The sequence below is a fragment of the Rhynchophorus ferrugineus genome, unplaced genomic scaffold (genome assembly GCF_030347505.1).
Source record: "Rhynchophorus ferrugineus isolate W39M unplaced genomic scaffold, kcgeb_rfMv2 rfM3, whole genome shotgun sequence".
Classification (NCBI taxonomy): Eukaryota; Metazoa; Arthropoda; class Insecta; order Coleoptera; family Curculionidae; genus Rhynchophorus; species Rhynchophorus ferrugineus.
Genome location: NW_027472582.1, coordinates 47,462,109 through 47,487,820, shown reverse-complemented (window position 1 = coordinate 47,487,820; position 25,712 = coordinate 47,462,109). Strand labels below are relative to the sequence as shown.

General features: G+C 30.7%; 1 protein-coding gene across 2 annotated transcripts in view; it reads right to left on the bottom strand.

The window, feature by feature from the left end:
* LOC143194442 (ATP-binding cassette subfamily G member 4) overlaps positions 1-25,712 on the bottom strand; it is an 88,325-nt gene that overhangs the window by 49,878 nt on the left and 12,735 nt on the right. For both annotated transcript variants that reach the window (XM_076401240.1, XM_076401241.1), the window contains exon 2: positions 9,373-9,490. In XM_076401240.1, coding sequence (XP_076257355.1) covers positions 9,373-9,490 — 118 coding nt within the window. The remainder of the gene's footprint in view (positions 1-9,372; positions 9,491-25,712) is intronic.

Genomic DNA, 25,712 nt, shown 5'->3' with positions numbered 1-25,712 from the left:
TTTGTCACTAGAAGAACTTAGTGACGAAAGAATCGAAATCGCAATATACTAATTTTTCTAGATAGACACCCCTAATTGTCGCAACAAGCATTAAAACATTGAGAAGCTGCCTGCTTTTGGTTGAGTTGATGTTTGAACTTTCGGACATTCTACTAGCGCTCGATTCCCAACGAAATAAGAAAGTTGGATGGATTAGCATACCTAGAAAGTCTGTGGTGAACAGGGTTAAAGTGGGGGTATTTGGCCAACCTTCTAAAACTATCATTAAGAACCAAAGTGGGGAGCATCTAATAATAATCAGCAACCTTTAATCTACTACGCACGCCTTCTTCAATATTTTCATGTGTACATGATATAGCTTTCTTCACGAGCGCGCTAATGCAGACCACGATCAGGTCAAATTGAAAAAGCAGCTCGACGACCGCTGGAGTCGATCAAGTCACAACAGAAGTGGTCAAAGCCGGTGGGAAAACCTTATTTTAATGCCTTTAACGATTTGGTATTATTAGTATGGATGGAAGTGTTAATTGTTCTCATACTGAAACAAGGATATAATAAACATTGTAAAGACTATCGAGGTATCAATTGTCGGGTAGGTGTTTATGAACATCATACAAATGAAACTTTAGAGAGCTCACCAGGAGACAAAAGGAAAAATAGCAGACAATGTTTAGATGCAGTCGAGGTTCTGTAACCTGGCAAAGATAATAATCATGTAGTAGGTAGAAAAACAAACCGCAAAATTGTCTTCTATCTAGTGTATAATTTCCGTACTTGACCTTATAAGGGAGATGATGACTATATATGACATATGGATGTATCTAGCAATATTAAGACTCAATAACTTTTGGCGCTGATCCTTAACATTATGAAACATGAGTTCATCACAGCACACCACAGATTAAGGAATAATTCAAGTATTCCATTTCTCTAGGTTAAATTGTCAAGGTTACGTTGTTGAACGAAGTCATGGTCACAAAGTATTGGAATGCATGCGCTGTAATTCATGTTAAATATCTTGAAACCATTAATGAGGAGTATTTTATCAACTTATTGGACCATTTCAAATATGCCGTAAAGTAAAAACATTCGCATTTGGCGAATAAATCAAGACAATGCACACGTACACACTTGTGCCGTTGTTACGACAAAACTCTATATATTACCAACAGGAATTATTTTTACGCCCACCGCATTGCTAAATTTGGCACCTAGTGATTGTTTTCTACGGCCAAAACTTAAAAAATGGCTCGGCGAAAAATAATTAATTGAATTTATACATATAAAATTGGTTGTCTTGTCAACGAAGTGTTTAAGTTAAACCGTATAAGTAAAACAAGTAAAGCTTAAAGATTATGAAGTTTTTTGGTGACGAATGACAATAATTCGGTTACCTATGGCAGTGCTATAAATATTTAAAATGTTTAATGAATGTTAATGCAAAGAATTAGAATCAAACGAGAGTGAAGGTCATAACTAGTTTGTAATTCTATAAGATCGAATTAAATTGGTTCTATAATTTCCTTATGTTCATGAATCATTAACCATTTTCTTTAATTAACCTTAAGTAGTTAATATGTATTTTACTAGGCGTTAGGATTAATTTTTAAATTAACGTTTTGCAATAACAACGGCGTAGGTAATATTGTATTCCATTATTCTTTATAACAATCTATTTTCCAGAAACAATGTCTTATTACTCAGTTACGTTAATTTCAGTAAATTATTTGTATTTGATTTCAGAGTAGATGACGATAATATATATTAATTGATAAACTACATCAAATACGGGATGTTCAATTATGGTCTGGCGATTATGCTAGCCAGGGAAGATGCTCTCATGCTCTTCAGACCAAGACTGAACCTTTTTGGCTGTGTGGATAGGCGTATTATCATGTTGGAATTTGGAGATATTTGCCTGCAATATGCTAGCCATAGCAAGAACTTAATCATCGAGGATGTCAGGATATTCATATGCAGTAATCCGGCTAGTAACTGTTAATGAGAATTGAATATCATTATATTGCCATTGTATCATAAATGGTTTTACAAACACAACCCTTCTGTGAATGGTAGCTTTGTGGAGCTACCATCGTACCGTTTTTGTCGAAGTAGTATTACTCAGGTGAGTATTAAGTTCTTATGTCCCTTTTGCCGCGGTATTGTTATGTTATCCGGCCACAACATGCAACATTACATTTTACATTAGCACCAACAATTTACGCACTTTCAAAGTCTGAGATTACATATTTCACCGATGGCTTTCAATTAGCTTTGGGAACTATCAACTGGTTAGTAATTGACTAGTTTTTACTATCCATTGTTTCAGTCGCTATTTTTGGTTCGACTAATTTTACTACTTTTTACTAGTGACTGTTTCAGTCGACTGTTTTCAGTTGCTATTTTTGGCCTGACTGATTTTATTAATATTTAGTATCGACTGTTTCAGTCGTGTACTTTTAGTTACTATTTTTGGTTCTACTATTTTCATTCGACTGATTTTTAACATTCTGGCTCTGTTGTCTTGACCTTGACCGTGACCTTGAAAAAAATGTGCCGAATTTATGTTTACATAGATTTATATGTAATATATATAGTTTCATGATTTTTTTTAGTTTACTTGTAAATAACAATATATTGTATATATTAGTGTAGCAGCATTTTGGAATGCTATTTTTCAAGATTATTAATGTAATAGGGCAAAAAGATTCAAATTGTGAATGATAAACAGTAAAATACTTTTGACTGTTTTTATGGCAATAATAGTTTTTTTTTTGATTGACTTTTTGGTTTCGATCTAAAACTATCTCGATTTTTGTTCAAGCCTTTTGATTGTCAAAATTTCTTTCCTAAAATCTTGAAAACTAAAATTATATTCGAAAGGTTCCAGAAATTGCATCGATTCCAAACGATTTCAAAAAGGTTTTACAGCAGTAGTTAAATTTCGTAAAAAAATATTAACGGTAAAGAGGAGATAAGCTATAGTCAATATTTATGTTAAATATTTCTAATAAATACATTTCCTAATAGGAAAACTCTTCTTAATTATCGAACAGTTTATTTTCTTGGCTATTAAAAAATACAAGAAAATAATGATGGTCGCGACACTTTTTGGTTAAGACAGATAAATCTTTTTTATAATCTATTTTAATTATTTTATAACTTTTCAGTAGAATGATGCATTTAGCGAGACCTTCTGTGGTTTGATAATAGTTTGAAAGAGAATCCTCAATTTCTGCTATCTGCAATAAATGTCATCAATAAAAGACAATTATAGACAAAAGTCAAATATTTTTAGATCCTCGATTTAAAAAAGCAGTATTTGGTATTACAGATATTGCTGAGGTGAATTAAAAAAAAACATTTCTGAAAGAAAATTCAAGAATTTCGAAATTCAAGACACAAATACTGACGAAGAATGTATTACATCTGGAGATATTTTGATAAAAAACTAGCTAGAATTAAAGAAATAATTAAATCATGTGCTATAACAACTTTACAAATTAAGCAATATTTGGAAATGCCACTTATTGGGCGTTTAGAAAACCCATTTGTTATACCCAAATAATTAATAATTGAAGAAATCGCATCACAGGAGAAAATCTGAACATGTATATTTTATTTTTGAATAGTATTTACAAAATATTTCCGTTCAATAATAAATGAATTTGTTTTAATTTAAAAAGGCAGTTAGTCTGGTAGTTATTGTGTATTCATTTTTAGTTATGACATGGATTAGTTTTTTTATGATTAGGTATATATTTAATTTTTATTTAGTAATTATGGTTGTTGTACATCTTTAGTTTTTAGGTTTTGTTTAAGTTCTATTGTATTATATATATTTGTTATAGCACGTTATTTAAAATTAGCAATTAACATTATTCCACTCCTTTTTACAGATCCACAGAATATTTAAATATAAAAGTAACTCTATTTCCTTTAAAATGAAATTATCCATTGCTTAATAATAATATTCAGTAATTATTTATTTCCATTTTTTTTTAAATTAGTACGAGAAGGAATATGTACATCTCTGTCTCTATACTACGTTTGGAAAAAATAAGCATATTTAAAATAAACTGCTCCAAGCAATTATCTCCGTCCTTTCCTCTCTCACAATTTATACAAGAAGGAATTCGTACATCTTCGTCTGATATCACGAATGAAAAAAAAACCAAAAATGGAACCGTGCATTGGACAGAAAATAGTAATTACTATTTTTAGTATTATAATAGTAAGTAGTATTTTCAGTCGCTAGTTTTTTGACTATCGACTATTTCGAGTATTTCGCGACTGTTTCGATAAAACAGTGTTTCGATTATTATCCGTCGATAGTTCCCAACGCTACTTTGAACTATATGCGTCGAATGACTTACAAGGAAGCAGTGTTGCTAACATGCAACATGTTGTTTTATATTACATGGTGTTCATATTATTTTATCTGTCTCCTGTATATATAAATAGCTATAATTTTGATTTACAAGATAAGGAATGATCTGGGCTGGTGATAAAGTTTAGTGATGAAAAATTGGTGGAATTGATTGTTGACTTATGCAAACTAGGAAAACATTTAAATGCTCTGAGGAAGATAAACAACGGACAGCTGCGAATGTGTTTATACTTTTGACATTTTTGACAACAAATACTTATTTACAAAATTCAAACAATATTTCGTAGACACTCACTGGCTTATTATCAGTATTTGTTATACATTTGCATCATTTGAATTAGAAGTTATCAGTTTAATGCCAAAACATTGGCATCTAAGAATTATCAAAATATGAGAGCGAAATCATCGAAAGTGTTTGTATATCTTGATCACAGAAGTATAACGTTTTTCGGTGCTTTAGAATCAATATTATTAGTTTTAGGAACTCTAAATAAGAGTGTTGTGTTCCCGTAAAGAACGCGATTGACATTTTAAATAATGTATCTGTGATGTCTCACTAAATATTTTATATGGTTACCTTATTCTAATGGTAGTATCGATGGTGTGTAGTTCTTTGATGTAATAATTCTTCGGTAAAGTTATTCCAAGGCTGGCGAGACGTAACTATTGATATATAAAATAGATTTAATATCGTAAATTTATTTCAATGAAGACCATTTTGATGTATTTCTTATTTCCTACCTTCATAACGCTGACGTGTCTCATAAATGTAATATCAGGGTAAATAATGCTGTCGATCAAGTTTACGGTTGGATTTTGTTAGCTTTTTTTATTGTGCATTTTTGAGTCCCTACTAAGTTTATTCTTGTTTTAGGTACTAAAAAATATAAAAAATTGTAATAATAACATATGTATGAATATTTGAATGCCAACAGGACGGATAAAAAAATTGAAAATGTTTTCAAAAGAAGAACAATATTGATTAAAAAAAGTATTCAAAAGTTCCATCATGGTCAGATTACAAAAAGTTTAAATTAACAAATTTCTGATCTTAAAGCGCGTCAAAAAACAAATTTTTAAAAGTATTTGATAAAGTGTTTTTAATTACGTGTTCTCTTGAAATTTACAAGTTTATTATTAAAATAGAACTTCAAAATTACAATTTGTGCACTTTATTTACCCAAAATATTACCTATTATTATATATTTGGTACACTTTTCTTTCCACAGACCTGCTAAAAGTTAAAAATCCATCATCAAAGTAATTTAAATATTTTAATTGTGTTGTATTTACTCAGTTATGTAACCTTTTAGTCGCTTAGTTGGAGGATCTAATATTTCAATGTTCAGCAGAGTAATAGGTGCTTTGATATAAATAATGCAGTACACATTTTACCAAAAAATATCGCATACAGACTGTTAAAATAATGGTTAGGTGACGATTGAGTGACGTCAAAATTCCTTAATGCCTCTAGCCAGTGATATTGCGAATTTTTAATATTTGTGTATTTATTTCTATCAAAATATTAGTAATCACATTTGTATTTTAAACACATTTTTTAGAATCTTTATATTCTATAGTATCATTACAAATGAGCATTCTTGCGATTCTTTATTACTATCGCCATTTCTATTCTCAGCAGATATTCTGAGAGTTTTAGCTGAAATTTGTTTTGAACACTTTAAAAACTTTTTGATTTAATTTAATTTAATACAAATTATAATATCTTAATATTTTTCTCGAAACGATAGAACAACGAATCACGTGAAGATGGAACAACATTTTGGTTTTTGCTAGAAGCTAATTATATGGGATTGTTGAATCTATAAGTTCATAAATAATTTCGTTTTTGTTTAGGCGGCAGTATAAATATTTATAGTTTAAAAAAATTACGCGAAAAATGATGATAGTCAATCATCAGATTAAGTGAGATAAACTTACGGCGAATTCCCGTACGGTTTTAAATATATTTTATTTGCATAATAATGGATCACTAGAATCTTAACTAACATTGTTTGAAGATATCAAGGATTCCTGTGTAAAAATGTGTTTGTTGCTCTTTATTAACTAGTTCGATTAATTGATCTATTCTTAATAATTGGTATATTCCGCGTACACCTGGACTTAAATGCATTACTGTATAATTTCAAGTATTGAGGCAATCCAGATAGAAACTCAACCGATGTATTTCTAGTAATAAATCCAAAATAATGTGTTATTTGTGATTATGAGGTTATTTATCGAATTTATCTACTATGAAAATTATTATTCCCCACTGCTTTTTTGTTAAAATTAATATTTTATTTGAATTGAAAATATTTTTATAACGGGGTTGTCTATACACTATAGTAAATTCAATACCTGAATTAGATTTTTTAACACTGTTGAAGTGTTATTCAGAAAAATTGGTATAATACATTTTATTTATATTACGGTTCAGCGTTATCTACGGCTTTTTCCAGTGTTTCAAGAAACATATGGATCTCCAGTTGAAAAAAATTCAGTTGTTAACTATAGAAATCTATAAAAATCTACATAAACATATGCATTACTTGAAAACACCTGAAAAAATTATCGTATTGTTACTACCTGGTATTATACATCAAACAAATCGATTATTTGGTTGTTGTATTGTCATTGGGATCAACTCAATAGATTTCGAATAGATAGCTCTGTATCAAAATACTATTTTTTCGATAAAAAGTGTTTTGATTCTTGATAAAGATGAGGTACGTATATGATCGAAAACTACCGATTAATGAGTCACGTTAGAGGCATTCCAAGACAATCAGAAAAATCAAGGTGATGTTGACAGTTTTTTCAATTCTCATGGCGTTGTGCATTAGAAATTTCTTCCACAGGGCTATACTACATGAAGCTATTTGCTTCAAGGTGTCGTAATTATGCATTGATAACTCTTAATTTGTTAATCCCGATAAGGAGCTTCATCTCATAGCTTTTATTCTTTGCAATTTTTTCATTAATCATATCATTCTATTTTGAAATCACTGAAGGCATCGATATTTCTTTGTAATTAGAATAAATATTTATTACATATTATGAGTTATGATGATGTTGGTATCGGTTGTGGGTTATGGTAATTTATGATTGTCTATAGAAAACAATCATCTCGACTGGTTTACTCGTCCACCATCTTTGTTCGATTTTTAACAAACTATCGATTTTATACTTATAATTCATATAATGAGTGTTTAGATATATATTGTTTAGCGGAATTGCGTGGCGTAGTCGTTAAGATTGATTAAATTAACTGAAGCCGAAGAAGTAGAAAGAGACACCTTGACGAAGTTGCTCAAAGCACCTCTTAAGTATTGCTAGCTGCCGCTGTCTAGAATTTGAAAAAGCTGAGACACTTTTTCAATATTTACAAATTAATTAATGAACGTTAACGAAAACCCGCATAATAAAAAGTGAAATAAAGAAACACATACATAAATGTATGAAATATTTAATTTATATAATGACAAAGCAACATAGATTAATTTGTAAGTAAAATCCATTATTTTAAATGTTTACTTAGTACATAAGTCTTTTTGTTTCTAATTCATATATAAACTCGTTTATAATAAATTTAGTTTTGGTCGAATGCCAATTTTAAAATTAGAGGACGTGTTTTTTAGCTTGGCCAAATCTGTTCTCCACAATATGAACGGCATTCCACAGCTTGTTTGAATGGTATAGTAAGTTAAACTCAACAGATTAAACTCGACTGGTTGTGATGTGTATATTGTTTGACGTCACTGATCGTGTTTGGATTTCCGCCATATGCACTATTGTGCTTACATATTCGCTAAATTGTTTGGTAAAAATATTGCCTTCTTCTCGAAGTCGTTTGTGTTCTTTTTGTTTTTTATGTATTATTATTTTCGTATGTGTTGTTTATTATATATTACATATAAGACGATTTTAATATAAATATATAAATACTACACAGTTCTCAATATCTCAATTTACTAGTCATATAGGAGATTAAAGCGATCCATTAGAAATTATTTATTCCCAACGATTTTATATACTCAAATACATTGAGAAGTGTTGAAAATAAGAGTTAAACCTAGATGCATCGAAGATTGAGAACGAAAGCACAATAAACACATTATGTTTCAATAGAATTACCAGCAAAATATTTTTACTATTTTTTGATCATAGTACTACGAATAACCCGTTTTGATTGTAATGAACCAGTTAGACTTATCCAACAACTTTTGTATTTAGAATTTTCGAAGATTGTATTGATTCTCTTACACAATTATTTAGCCAAATGGATTGAACCATATTACTACATCACTACATTGCCATTTTAACATACAATGCAAAAAATACTTTTGTAAAAAAATATTTTTTATTCGCCATATGTATTTGATGGACTGATTGATTAACTGAATCAGAGAAACGAATTTGTCTGAAATTTGTCTGCCAGCGAACTTTAGTCACCAATGGAGTCTATATTTTCAAAGCTTAATTCTTTAAAAATATGCATTTAGGGGAATTTTTTATAATTCATATTCAAATCAAAAAAAATCAGAAATGTTAAAAAAATGGTAATAAAATTCTGTTTCTTGGAAAAATGTCTTCATTATATTGAGAATTTTTTTTATGGTTACAGATTACTAGAAAATTTGAAATCGTGTCACTGAGGGTGTTCGATTTCTTGAGATCTCCCAACTTGATTAGCCAGTAATTTTTTAATTTTTTTTCACTTTTTTTTCCTTTAAGTATTTTTTAAACATTAAAAAGCATCTAGTAAAAATATTGTGTTTTTTTTATTTTACTTCAGAAAATATGTAAAATTAGTGCCGCTAGATTCATTTCTCACTCACTCACATTTTAATATTCAGTATATCTAGATTTAGACGTGCGTTACGTAACGACCCTTCTGTATTATTGATGATTATATTTCAAAACTGAAAAAAAAATTGAAAAAAGTCGATTTGCATAGTTTGCTTTTCTTAAATACTTACTTGTATCCAGCCAATACATTCAGTAATGTACTTTTACCTGCTCCCGATGGTCCTAAGATCGCCGTTAATTGGCCACTTTCAAAGTAACCGCTAATGTTTTTTAGGATCAGTTTAAATCCTGTAAAAAAAAACAAAAACATTAAATAGTGATTAAATAAGTAAATACATATGATAAATAATTAATTAATGATCGCTATTGTAAACGTTTCTTTTAATAACTAAGCTATAACTGACTAATACAAGTGGAATCAACGGGACCATGAATCAAGTCAATGCCAAATACACATCAAAACTATGTATATTATATAAGGCACGTTTTTAAAGCTATTGTATACATAAGTTCTAGCTGTTACGGGCAAAAGATGTGTCGATTGATTAAAACGGGCAGACATTTCACAATCGTTACAACTTGCAAGTATATTGGGGCAAGTTCCTGTCATGGCTGATTGATCAATCGATTAGGATTCTACTTTTTCATGGTCTGTTGACTAATTAAACACTCTTGTCCTTGCTGAATTTTTCTAGTCATACATTTCAAAACCTATATGTTTTCTTCCAAAATAAGACTGTACAGTGGTTATTAGGTTATCAATTATATAATTACTTTTACTAAATGATCCATACTAGAGAGAAAATAGATATTTCACTTTATAAACAATTTTGGAGAACTATTTCACGACGCCCAATATCTAGTTAATATTGTAATGCCTTTTCAATTCATTTGATTGCTTTGTTTGAATCGTTATGCTAAGATTCGTGAAGGCATGTACATAAAGCAGGGAGGGAGCATAGGAGCATACAGGAAGTTAATAAATATGACAATGATTTCCTTTCAAGAAGTGCCTGACTCTATTAAATTGCACACACAATATATTACTATTATATTAGTGTATATACATATATGTAACTATACTACAAGAACATTTTTGTTGCAAAGTTAATCAACATTTGAATAGTATCAAATTGTATTGCCCTTTAAAAAGATGCGTATTAAAGCTGCATCAATTTTTAACGGTTTTATTTTTAAATTTTATATTTATTTATTTAAAGAAATATATTTTGACTGAATATTTAAATCTATATGTTGCTACTTAACCAACACAATTTGCATTTTTTAACCTATTATTTATTAAAAAAATCAAATTAATTCTGTTTTCAATAATATAATTTTAACAAATATATATTTTTGAATATAAATTTTAGACTGTTTTGTTGTATAATGCAAACGGTTTTCATATGATGAATGATAAGACGTATGATATAATTTTGGGCTAAAGAAGGAACATTTTACTAGGGAAAGATGTTTTCGGTACAAAATTTTAATAGAGTTTATTAAATTAAAGGCATTAAAGAAACTAAAGTGCAGTAAGATTTTGTTCGTATTTGTCTTTGAAAAATGTGACGCCAGGGTTGGTGACGTTATCGCTATCGAATGCTGTGACGTGACGTGCGTACCTTGCAAATTCTGTTTAAAAACCAATTAAATGGCTTCACAACAATTTCTTTTCCTTACAGGTGCCTATAATAGAGATGTAAAGCTCATATAGTACCATTTACATATTGAATGGTGCGAAACGTTTCTCTAGAGATACCTATTACTCTACGGTTTATATATCACAAACCGTCTTTTTATTCGTCCACTTATCATTTTCACAGTTTCTCCCACGTACATTTTTCTATATTTACAGGGGATCTTGTATAAGTGAGTTAACTAGACTTTTGCAAAAATATGTATTATTAAAAGACGGACAATTTTATTAAATTAACGAATATTTAATGTGTACAAATAAAAGGCAGTATATTCAGATTTAAACTTCAAATAAAAGATAAAACCTCGAATTGTATATATTTAGATTAGTGTTGGGAATAATCCTTATAATCGTTTTAAATAATCGAATTGTAATGAGATTATTTTGATTGTATTGAATAACAGAACAAACTAATTTATATAATATCAGTCCCATTACATACATTATAATTGAATGTCTTTTCAATATAATCGATATATTTAGATAATATAACTCCTAGTCGCCAATACATTGTAACATTTATTGATTCGTAATTAATTAAATCAAATGATGTAATTGGTCATAACATTTTCATTATTCTGTGTATTAAAGATAAAGTAAATGTCGTGAAGTTATCGACAATTTTTGACCCTTTTCATTGAACTGACAGTCTTGTAATAAATTATGAGAAATATACTTACGTACATATGTAACAAATGAAATGAGATAATTATAAAAATGAGCATATATGACTAATAAACTTGAACCACCTAGTAACAAAACAGTTCTAGCGTAAAATGTAATTTTTAACGCATTATAAATGTCTTTGTTATAATTAGTAGTAATAGTTGTTTACACACAAAGAAAAACCTTGTGGCATAAAATATTTATTAATGATGAAAAATGTTTTATTTAGAGTATCTTTGTTAGGATAGTATTTTCTCATTTAAATTGATTTACTACATTAAATAATTGCAATGCAATTTATCTTAAATTCTCTTAATTTATCTTGCAATTATTGGATGAAAATTCAGATTAAATTTTCAAAGAACTTTCAGACAACTTAGCAGTGCGATGAGTCAACTATTCCGAGATATTTATATACGATGAGGAAAATCTAATAGGAAAGAAAATGGTTACCAGACAAATTGACTGACAATGCTTTCTAATCATTTCAACATCGCGGTTTCATTGCTGGTCATTAACAAATATATTTTTGTGTGGCATATGGTAAATGACGATGAAAAGTGGATCTGCGACGTCAGTATTTTGACCAATACATTGTATATGTTGTATATACAAATACATACGTATATATTACGCCAATTTTCTGACTAAATGACCTACCTAAAGCATTTTACAGTCGCTACGATACAACTGTGTCATTAGTTTTCATTCGTATTATTTATGTTTGCTTTTTGTTAATATTTTTTTAATTTTTGCTTTTTTGGGGATAGTTGGAAATAGTGTAAGATTTTTTCACTCCCATCTGCTTTTTTTAATGATTAATTCGTTCTTAAGTATTATAATATGGAACATAAATGGACTCAGTCAATGGGCCCGGTAACTAGAACTATTTCTGACAAGAAATTACATAGATCTTATATTGAAGAGATTTTTTCAAAAAAAAACGTCGTCATGATGCCAACAGTTCGAGTATACGAAGTGGAACAACTCTATACGTATACGAAGAGCAACAGCTCTAATTATAAAAGAAAATATGCAGCACTTCCAATAAGACAAAGAAGAAATACAAACTATAATAGTTAGCATTGAAAAGAGCGGCGTTGAAATAGACATTGGCGATATATACTGTCCACCAAGACACAAACAATACAGACATTTATTTGCAAAATTCAACAATGTCAAAAAGGTTTATTATTGGAGCGGACTTTAGTGTTAAAGGCACAGCTTAGATTAATAATACATGGAAAAGGAAATGAATTACTCAGAATAATTAATATTACAAATTGTAAGCCCACCGACAATAATAAGGTGCTAGGCCCACTGGATTTTTACATTTCGAAAGGCATCTCATCAATTTAAAAAAAGTCGAAAGCTTTTGCGAACTAACATCTGATCACAATCCAGTATTACTAACACTGGACGCCACAATCCTAAAAAAACTTACTTTGTTTCTACTAACAAATTTACTAACTGGGACAAGCTTACACACTAACATTGCAGAAACATGTAAGTTTAAACTTAAGACTCAGAACTTTAGACGATCTTGAGCAATAAACAAGAGAAAAATCGGAATATGAGGTAAATTAACCTTTCCAAATTAGGAAATTCATAAAAGAAAGACGTAAAGCTAGAAGAGAATGACACAGAACCAGTATTGCCGTACTCGAAACAATGTTTAATAGAATGGGTAATCAGATGAATCAATTTATTAAAGAATATAAACAGCTTCGAAAAACACTCGCTATTGAAAGCAACTCGAAGAAGCTGTGTTAGAAGAAGTTCGAAGAAGAAAAGATTTGGCTAACGTATTCCAACCGATTAATAAAGCATCTTCAATACATTTTTACCTCTTGCGGAAATTGATAACAGCATCAAAAAATAATCTTAAAAAGATTCTTGGAAGTGATGATATTTCACCTGGGTTATTGGAAGAGCTACCACGATCAAGCAATGCAATGCAAAGCAAAGCAATCATCAAGTTGATAACTTTTTGAGACTGAAGCATGTTCCGAAATATATTAAGGTGGTTGAAATAATCATAATAAAATAATCCTAAAATATCTGATAAACCGTCAAAATAAGTCGGATCTTACATGTCAATATCTGTGATATCAAAATTATTCGAGAACATTCTGTGAAGACGTATTAAGCGATTTATAAAAGTACCAGATTTTTAGTCCGCATTTCAAAATCGCCACTCAACAATCGACCAAGTGCATAGAGTAACACCTGTATTTGCTCAACACTGCTAATATCCCAACAACAAAAGAAACAGTTCTTGGGATATTCACTCACGACACATTTGTTATGGCAACATATATATCTCTGCCTAAGACTGTACAAGTTGCAGTCTAATGCAGTACAAAATCTACAAATGGACTAGAAACTGTAATATACAGTTTAATAGCTACAAATCGATCCATGTTAATTTTGAAATGCGGCGAAATGACAAAACAATATTATATCGCTTGACGAATGCCCAATTTCTCAAGTAGAATCAACTAAATACTTCAGCATCCATATTGAAGGTAGGAAGGTTAAATTAGATGCATCATATTATATAAAAAACAGAGCAGATCAGAATCAAGTAACTGTATTGGTTAGTCGGAAAATACTATCAACTTGGCCTAAATCAAAGATACTTGATTATCGAGTCGAGCTTCTCAACTTCTATTTTTATTACAGACCTGTCTCTTTTAATATGTCAGATTTCATATACCGCAGGCTCGACGTCTTAACCTTGCTCTATTAAGATAGGATTTTAAATTATTATGATTTACTCCTGTTATTCCTATTAAAATGATAAGTGACATTAATCTTAATATACATCTCGATAAAAAATGTATTAAAAATTTCAACGGTGCTAAAATGAAATTATTGCAGGTATCTTATTTAGTAAATATTATGACATGACATCCAGTCTGCAACAGGTAAATTGAAAAGTCCCCGGCCTGACACATAGGAAAATCAACCATCAAGGATTGGTATGCTAAGTTTAGACGTGGTGAGATGCGCACCGAAGACGGTGAACGCATTGGACGCCAAAAAGGGGTTGTTACAGACGAAAACATTTAAAAAATCCACAAAATGATTTAAAGATATCAACTGAACGTGTACACCATATCATTCACGAATATTTGGGTATGAGAAAGCTCTGTGCAATGTGGGTGCCGCGCGAGCTCACTTTTGATTAAGAACGACGAGTTGATGATTCGGAGCAGTGTTTGAAGATTATCAAGCGTAATAATGCCGAGTAATGCGTCAATACGTGACAGCGAATGAAACATGGCCCATCATTTCACTTCGAGGTCCAATCGACAGTCATCTGAGAGGAAGGTTATGGCATCTGTATTTTGGGATCTCCATCGAATAATTTTCATTGACTACCTTAAAAAAGGAAGGACCATCAACAGCGACTATTACATGGCGTTATTGGATCGTTTGAAGAACGAAATCACCGAAAAACGGCCGCATTTGAAGAAAAAGAAAGTGCTACTTCACCAAGACAATGCACCGTGTCACAAGTCAGTGAAAACAATGGCAAAAATCCATGAATTGGGCTTCGAAGTGCTTCCTCATCCACCGTATTCTCCAGCTCTAGTCCCCAGCGACTATTTCCTGTTTTTAGATCTCAAAAGAATGCTCGTTCGGAAGAAATTTTCGTTCAATGAAGAGGTGATCGCCGAAACTGAGGCCTATTTTGAAACAAAGGACAAATCGTACTTCAAAAAATGGTATCGAAAATTTGGAGGGTCGCTATAATCAGTGTATCATCCTTGAAAGGAATTATGTTGAATAAAAAAACTAATTTTGCCAAAAAAGATTGTTTTACTATGGTAGACCGGGGACCTGTTACTAAAATATATAAGATGATGAGCATTTTTGGATTAATAGCAATCTTAAGAAGTAAAATTTATTGTAGTATTAACGAGCTAATAGGTTATCTAATCTATAAAGCAACATTTTGTTCATTGACAAAAGCTAGATGTATAGTATATTTAATACAGATAGTTCATTTGCTAATTTATTATATAATGTGATATTAAATTTATAATCTTGTTATCAATTTTGCTATACATTAAAAGAGAGAATTACATTTACGATAAGAAAATGGCTACATTGTTAAATGTTACATTGTATTACTGTTATTTCATATCATACAGCAATTATTAAAATGTTCTAGCAAGGCCAAATACTTAAAAGCTTATCTTCTATTGTAGACATCTAATATAACAATAATATTACGTATAATAAAGATAGTATATTAATATGCATAGATAATCGTTGTATTATGTTCTACTATTGCATTAAGGCTTTTCAGGTGTGTCAGAAATTCCTTTTAATTTTTTTTGGCAAAAAAAAAATTTGCCATGAATATTTAAAATTTATTGATTTAAAGGTATCCGTTATTTGTTTCCAAACATTTTGTTTGTTTTGTAGACAACTTATAGATGTACTCCAAAAGAATACTTTCTTCTTTGGGTTAAATATTTTATTGAGTAATTTTTTAACTTCTTTGAAATCGGCTACACTACAAGAACGTGCTCCAATGCGAAAAGGCGGTAGGCGAATGAAGTCAGGCCTACGGACTTCTGCGATTGTGATAAAACTTCCTATCCTAGTGAGTTTAACAATTCTTGGTTTTGTTGTACGAGACAGCTTGTTGTCATGCTGCAAAATCACCTTATTATGTCTTTCAGCATATAGTGGACGTTTTTCTATCAATGCACAGTTTAAATTGATAGTTTATTTATCAACAGGTGGGCTTCAACACTTTTCTCATCGCTTGTAACCGTTTACAAAATGCTACTCGGTCCACATTCAACTTTTCTATTTTTAATAGCTATTGAAATTATGAAATTAGGTATTAGGCCTATTAGGTAACACATTTTAATTGTCGAAACTATTTTTAATATATTCTTATGGTTGGAGCATGCGTATCCTAAGCTATTACCAGCTGTACTTTCAGCGGTTTAGTTAAGGCTAAGAAAAGTAATGCATGCCGCAAAGTTTCAATATTCAAATTCAACTCAACAACTGACAAACTTAAAAAAGTATATTGTAACGCTGTTATTTTGACGGAACATAACTTGCGTATTTTGAAGATAATGTCAGTAGAATAAAATGCATCAAAATATAACATTGTATACTTATGGCCAGTAAAACCTGTTCATATTGCATTTGTGTTACACATTAGTATAATTAGCTTTAGCAGATTTTTAATTAAAATATGATAATTGCTTAGCATCAAGTTATTTTTAATTGACTACATTCGAATTTAAATATCAGTGAAAGAATTACAAAAAATTGTTAAAAACATGAATTAAAAACGTAATTATCATTAATAGCTATTAATGTTAATCATTTGATATTAAAACAGTAACATTTAATTTTGAATGTTTATCAAAACTAGAAAACATGTTTTGAGTTAAAGGTGGCAAAGGGATCATTTCTCTGTCTTGTTTTATAAGTTTGTTAATTAAATACATTCTAAAGAGAGTAGTGCAGACATCCGTTAATAGTAATTCTCTAAACTGGGCCAGTTTCGGTTTGTGGGGTTGGAAAAATACTTTTTCATTATTAAAAGGGTTTTTGTTAGTTAAGAAAGAAAGGAGGGCCAAATATTAGATCACGGTGGTCCAATCTATACTGGCGATCTAATATTCTTATTTTGATGTAAACTATTGCTTGTAACGTAAACATTTTGATACTTAACCACACTTAATTGCTTGGGAGAAATATTTATTTTTGCTAGAAACTTCAATTATAAATATATAGACTGTGAATCCCGAGTAACAACTTAAGGTAAGGAACTGATATAAGTGATCAAAACAAAGGGTTTTATTACAAGAAAAGTGTCTCCCAGCTTTATCGAAATTGAAGAGAATATCCTTGAATCTTGCCAATCAGCCTTTGTGTTAACCTTAAGTGAAAATATAATAGAAAAAGTAAGTTACAAACAAAATTACCAATTAGGAAAGCCAATTACCAAATAAGTAAAGGTCGACGTAAAAACCAGTCTCAAATCAACAAAGCAATTTGAAAAAGAAGTTGACCAAACTGAATCCAAAGAACAGCACATAAAAATACTAAAGTAGTTATACACATGATTTTACACATATTTTATACAACAATGGGCCATTGGCGATAGACAAATAGCAGACATCTTTACTAAGGATCTGGTTAAATATATATTATCAATTAATTACGCCATAACTAACACTAACTACATGAAAAGTTCGATCGGTTAACTGAAAATAACTAAGCCAAGCGTTCAGAATAAATCTGAATCCAAGGATAATTCCGAAATTCGATCTAATCGCTATAGAAATTGCTACCAAAGTGTGGTAAACAACTGAATGTTGTTAAATCATGCAGGTCTATTTCTTTATGAGTAATTGTGTCGAAACTTATTGAGAACATACTGCTGAGTGTTAGGTTTATAATAAAAAGATATATGCTGTGAAGTTTCTATAGACGAGATGTTTTCCTAGCCTACGACAAAGTTTCCGACTATTCCAATTAAACCAACTATTCTTAATAAAATAAAAAAATGAATAACCAAATTAAGGCAAACGCATGCAGGAATGTCGCAGGGTACTACTGACGACGAAAGTATTAGATCTGAATATATTTTGAAAAAAAACCAGCTAGACTGAAAGAAATAATTACACCAGGTACTACAACAACTTTACAAATTAAGCAGTACTTTGAAATGTCATTTATTGGGCTTTTAGGACTTTTGGCAAGCTCATAAAATGATATTACCTGAATTATATCAGTTATATTTAAAATATTCTGCTATACCCGCAACATCTGTCCCCTCGGAACGAGTTTTTTGAAATTATGAAAAAAATATTAACCATCGAAGAAATGGGAGAAAAGCTGAACATGATTATATTTTTGACTAGTGATTAAAAATATTTCCGTTCAATAATAAATGAAACTTTTATTTTGTTTAAAAATACTCGGGTAGTTATTGTGCGATCATTCTTGTTATATCATGGATTAGTTTTTTCTATGATTAGGTAGATATTTAGCTTTTGATTGGTATTTATGTTTATTATACATCTTTAGAATTTAGATTTTAAGTTTTATTATATCATCTATATTTATTACAGTATGTTATTTAAAAATAGCAATTAACGTATTATTAAAATACGATAAAATATTTGGGTGTCATTATTCCATTCCTTTTTACAGATCCACAGAACATGAGAACCACAGAATAGAATATAAAAATAATTCTACTTCATTTAATTATGTTTAATATTTAATATTATTTCAATGTATTTAATATCTTTTCTCTTCGGTGTTCTAATGGATACTATAAAATGACAAGGAAATATTTTCATAGTGAATCAAATTTGTTAGCTTGAAAACCTAAAACTAAGTTCTCCAGTCACATTAAAATTTCTGCTTGTGTCGACTACTACTTGGGTCAATATAGGTAAATATAAATGATATATCAAAATAAATGATCGAGAAGTGTACTAAAATTCATCTTAAATCCATAATTTTTTTACGAAAAAATGTCAGACAATCTTTCCTTTTTACTATGTCATTAATTTCTGTAATACTTTCTTTTAATCTTGACTTAACCTAATATCCTGTCCATCCTCTCGTCGACTACATGTAGTCTTTAACATCGAAATAAACAAATTTTAAATAAATTAGTGTTTTCTGTTTCCGTACAAGTTCCTTTCATAAAATACTCGTAGTAGTAAGTATTCGAACAAAGTCAACAATACAAGCAACAAATGAATATTCCTACATAGGTCCGCCACGAACGCCATCTATTAAAAGTAATTCGAAATGGCGGATGAAAGACTGACAATTTGTATAGTACGTCAGTTAGAAGACAGATCCGTCACCATCACCATATTTTAAAAGTTGAAGTGACGATTTTCATATAAAATTACCGAATTTTAAATTTTTGATTTCAGCTGTTTGGGTAAGAAAAAAATGTGCAAATCGGTTTAACCTTTGGGAAATACATACTGATGTATTTATCCCCTAATCGCTTATTTATTGATGCAAGTACAACAGAACAGCAGTAATAAATTAATTTGTGAATTAATATTGTACTAAGCATATCTAATGTAAGATGTTATTAATTAAAAAGTTCGTTAAATTGCTTTTATTTTTTGTGATTTTGATTGAGAAAAGCAACCGATTTTTAAATATAATGTTGAAGTAAGAAAGTTTTGTTTACTTAGAAAAATGGAAAACAATTAGTCGTTTCTACAATCTCTCGCATTATATAATATTTTAATTACGAATTATAAACCGGTCATAAAACAATATTTATTTAACCTAAGAGTGAAATCGCAGTTAGCACAGTAGTGGCACGCTAACATATCCGAATAAAACGCGTCCTAATTATTATACATTACAACTTATTAAGCTTGTCGTGCGTAATAACGTGCGTAACGGAGCACAGAGATTGGTTTCTGGTCCCTAAATGAAAATAAAAATCCAGAATACTGCACTTTCACTAGTTTCTCGGCATCATTGACCCTTTCTTATGCGTAGAAAACCGAGAGAACACAAGTTACCTTTTACATCTCGATAACTTTTACTTATACGCATTAAAATGTTAAAAGTAAAGCACTCCTTTTTATTATATCGATGAATAAATATTATAAATGCAAAGAAGGTCCAGTAATCACTATAAGATAATTAGAATTACTATTGAATATAATTTAATTAATTATTAAAAACAAATCGTTCAATTTTTCAATTCAATTCAATTCAATTCAATTTTTTGTAAAGCGTCTGACAGGCAACACTGCTCTGTTGTCGGTATATTTTCGTTTTTCTACTATGAATTGTTATAAATAATTATTTACGAAATACACTCCAAATTACTTAATTTTGAAAGTGTATATCGATACCCAAATACATAATTATTAAAATAAATTCTCATTTATGTTTAAGGTCGTTGACACATATACAGTTCTAGACTCAACGTTTTACTTCAGAAATGTAATGATGTGAACCTAAAAATTATTAGGTGGGATGAGAGATTAGAACAAAACTAGGGCTCGCTACATATTGTGGTAGTTGTGATAGGTCGGGAAGCGGAATAAATTATAATTATTGAATAGTTTTGAGTTACAATTTCTAGCAAAATAAAGATGAAAAATTAGCAATCATGTCATTTACTCTAAAATAAATGCAAAATATTAATTTTAGAGCGGCTTATATTTGCTCATATTGGCAGGCAACCGTTTAAATTGGTATAGTTAACAATTTAGATAATAAATTACCTAAGAATAAATTACAGCAAAAACTTAATAGTCATAACAAATAAACATAATACAAGAAGTAATGAAATTATTAAAAAAGTGAATATATTATAGCAATAACTAAATATTGTAAAAGAAATGCCTTGACATATTTGGGTAAAATATTTTAATCAGTTAAATAGTTAAGAATGAATACATTCTTATTCTTATTATAATATATAATAGAATCAAAATAATGTATATGGGTTATTATTGATATTATCAGATTCTAAAATTTATTTATTTAAAAAATATCATTTTATATGTAACCGTCATTCTGTTTTCCCAAACAATTAATTTCAAAAATTAATTTACTAATTGTATGTAAGGTTTTTTCACTTGTCGGTTTACACAATGTATTTGGTGCCACCATTCTTGTGAAATGTATAAGTAGACCATAGATAGTATAGATGTAATCAGGATCACGTCAAGTTTTGCATCCTGCAGTGAGAGTCTGCAAAATACCCAAGAATAGATTTAGAATAGAATTATATTAGAAGTTGAATACATGTGATAGTGAGAGGCGTGATAACCCCGAGAAGTAGATCTCTAATATCATTTAGGGATGCTTTGGATTATTTACCAAATAACTATCATTCAGTACAGATATGCCACTATGGCTTGCCTAAGCTCCGCGTTATAACATAACATATCAATTGAAAAGTCCCCGGCCTACTATAGTAAAACGCATCTTTTTGGCAAAATTACTTTTTTATTGATTCAACGTAATTTCCTTCAAGGGTGATACACTGATTATAGAGACCCTCCAACTTTTCGATACCATTTTTGTAGTACGATTTGTCCTTTGCTTCAAAATAGGCCTCAGTTTCGGCTTCTTCATTCGACGAAAATTTCTTCCCAGCGATCATTGTTTTGAAATCTGAGAACAGGAAATAGTCGCCAGATCTGGAAAATACGGTGGATGAGGAAGCAATTCGAAGCCCAATTCATTGACTTGTGACACGGTGCATTGTCTGGGTGAAACAACATTTTCTTTTTCTTCAAATGCGGTGGTTTTTCGGCGATTTCGTTCTTCAAACGGTCCAATAACGCTATGTAATAGTCGCTGTTCATGGTCATTTCTTTTTCAAGGTAGTCGAAAGTAGGTTTCGAAGTGAAATGATGGGCCATGTTTCATCCATTGTCACATATCGACGCAAAAACTCGGGATTATTACGCTTGATCATCTTCAAACACTGCTTCGAATCATCAACTCGTGGTTGTTCTTGGTCAAAAGTGAGCTCCCGCGGCACCCACTTTGCACAGAGCTTTCTCATACCCAAATATTCGTGAATGATATTATGTACACGTTCAGTTAATATCTTTAGAGTGTCTGCTATTTCATTCAATTTCAATTTACGGTCATTCAAGATCATTTTGTGGATTTTTTAAAATGTTTTCGTCGGTAACAATCTCTTTTGGGCGTCCACTGCGTTTACCGCCTTCGGTGCTCATTTCACCACGTCTAAACTTAGCATACCAATTCTTGATGGTTGATTTTCCTGGGGCAGTGTCCGAAAACTCGGCATCAAGCAAAGTTTTTGCTTCAACTGTATTTTTTCCTTTCAAAAACCAATATTTTATCAACACGCAAAATTCCTTTTTATCAATTTTTTTCACAATAACAAAAGTTGCTTCCCTCAAAATGCTATAACTCACAGACTAATGATCCAACAGCTGTCAAATTTATACACGCATTTATACAGGGTAAGGGCTAACTAAAAAACATATGCATTTAATTCTATTAGGGCCATCTATATGTCAGACCGTGGACTTTTCAATTGACTTGTTATATTATAGGAGGTATAATGCTATGCAGTCAGACGTGGTTCTTCTCCACACTTTTTTTCATGCTTTATTATCTATTTGTGGCGAGTGCTTGAGTTTGACACTAAACAACACAGTGACCTGGTATGGTATGTGTCATAATTGCTCACTTTCTTCTTGAAAATTTCGATGTTAGTGATGAACATCGCTTTGGTCGACCAATCGTTCCAACGGTTGTAGAAAGGGTTTCATAATCGGTTATAAAGTCCGCAGTGATGTGAAGGAAGATGATTCTCAGTGTTTTATGACATATAAAATGACGAATTCATCATGATTAAGTCACTACAGTTAACAACTAATGTGATTAAAGCAGGCGATCAAAAAAAAGCCCGAATCGACGAAAATTAAAGACGTCGTCTTTCAACTCGACAACACTAGGCCATACATGCCTTAAAATCTTTTTTTATGCACATTATCTACCGTGTAGCATAGTCAATATATGGATATTTCGATATTTTTAAAAACATGTATATATCGCTATCGATCGTAAAAGTAGCGATATGTTTTAATAATACATTAAAATTAAATGCTAAAACACACAACCTTTAAAATTATTTGTTTTAAATGTCGAAAAATATCGGCTTACAAAATATTGACATATCGGTCCAAAAAGTAGCGGTCAAAAATATATTTTTTCTTGGGGCATTCTTAGCCCAGGCCTTGTCTTGCTCTACTACTATTGTTCTCGCACCCAGGAACAAGTGGTGTAAAGCTGCGTTCGACCAGAAATCTTTCAGAAGTTCAGTGACAGAATTATGTTTTAACTATAAATTTTAAGTGGTAAAAGGACATTGATGAGGAATTCAGAATAATCCTTAACATCTTATTTTGGAACACTTACAGTTTTTTCATATCGGTAGTCTTGAATAATTGAAACTATATTTGCGAACCATATATAATAACGCAATATACCATAACCTGATATATAAGAATTTTAATTGGGATTGGTAGTTTACTCGATCTGCATAAGATATTAAACAGTGCTCTCGATACACCGTAACCTTTCGAACTGGCTTGTTGTGTTTGATATGAACAGGTTAGAGGTCGGTCGAAATGAAGTCCGAGATATAAAACTTTTTGTAACCACGGGATGGGAACTTTTTCGATAAGTAAATTGGTGTTAAGGTTTTGTGGATTAATTTGCAGATTTCAAAATTTGAGCCACTTGACTGTTATGTTCTGCTGCCCTTGGAGTTTGAGGTGTATGTGCTTGGACGACCGATATCTTAAAAGAGCGTAGCGTCATCCACATAGAACGAAAATTTAATTGTTTCAACTTCAGTTCTATTATCCATGCAAACATTGAATAGCACTGGAGTGAGTGATGAACATCAGACTGAATGGATCTCCCACTTGAGAAAGGATCACCGACTTTGACTTCAAATTACCAGTTTTCCAAATATGATTGTATCAGGCTTACAAGATCACTGGGGATGTCAAGCTTTAATGCCTTGAATATTAAACTATAATGCCACACTCTATCGAAAGCTCTAGTCAAATCCAAAAACACTGCCATTTTTGGACATTGGACTTAGATGTATACTCTTGCAGAAAGTTTGTTAGCTCAGTGAGTTGTTTCTGAGGAAGATATTGCATGCATGGTAATGTCGTTGGGACTTGGTGCTTTTTGGGGAGCGAGCTTCTATATTATTGTTGCTATCATTTTTCAGATTGCAAGGTGCCCTCTCAGAAAGTGAAGTGGAAGAGCGGTACATGCATTGGTTATTTTATTGGTGACGTCTTGATTTTCGCTAATGTCGAGAATTTGATTGTTGGTCATCTGAGATTGAAAAAAAAACTGATTACAAATTACTACAAGTCGCTGTATTATTGGATATTAGGTCACCGATAATACAACATCTCCAATCAAACAATCAAACTATTAAGGGTTTATTTAGGTGTTACCTAAAGCCACTAATTATATGCTTAAAGTCGATTTTTCAACATTCATTACTATATTACTTAGTTTAATTTGAAAAAAATTGTTGTAGAAGCCCATCAAACATTTTTAAACTCTTATGGTGATGCGTGTTCTTCGTCATATTCCGCGTGTTTTATGTCTTGTAATTCGGGCTTGCAGTATGCAATTATCAAGGATAAGGCCAAGGAATGTTGCCTCTGTTGAATATTTATCTTTGCACCGATATCACAAACTTGACGATAACACAAGAAAAAAGTTGCTTATAATATAATAAATATTTTTGTAACTATTACCGTCATATTAAATGACTTGGTCAATTAGATATGCTGACAAATATATATGTCAATAGATATTAGTAAAAAGTAATTATGACATGACACAATATCAGGGTGTTTATATTTATTCTCTCTCCCAAAACCAAAAACCCATTAGTATCGAAACAATTATTTATATTACTTGATATTTACTATATAAGTCCTGGGTGTCCAGGTCCATATGTGCTTCGAGTACTTTACAACTTAAAAGTTCTAAGGGTCATTATTGTTTCGCGCCTTTTAGTTTTTAATAAATAATTAACGATTATTTATAAAATATATATTAAATCTAACCGACTTAGTGACGAACAAAGTTTTACTTTACTATTTTGATATGAAAAAGTGTTGCCAAAAGTCACAGTGGAAGTGATGTTCTAGCAAATATGGTGGAAATGATTCGTGCGGTTTAAAATAGGTAATTTTGGTGGTATTAGTAGTATTCTCAATAAACAACGCAGACAGTCGACAAAGTTTAGTACTGAAAATTATTCAGTTGTGATTCAATTATATTGCTAATGAAATTATTGTAAGTTGGTTTATCAGCAGTAGGCTAAAGGCCTTGCGAATGATAAACAAGAAAATAAAATTTTGTTGCCTTAGGAACTGAAACCCAGTGAAACGGAGTGACCTTTTCTGGCTCATATCCTTATGTCCGTATTTTATGTTACTTTGATTATTAGCAGATGTCCTATCGGGTCAGGACATCACCTATTAGAAATACAAAAACTGATCATATATTCATTAGAGTCTAATAAATCATCAAAGACAAACAAAGACAAAGACAACCTTGACG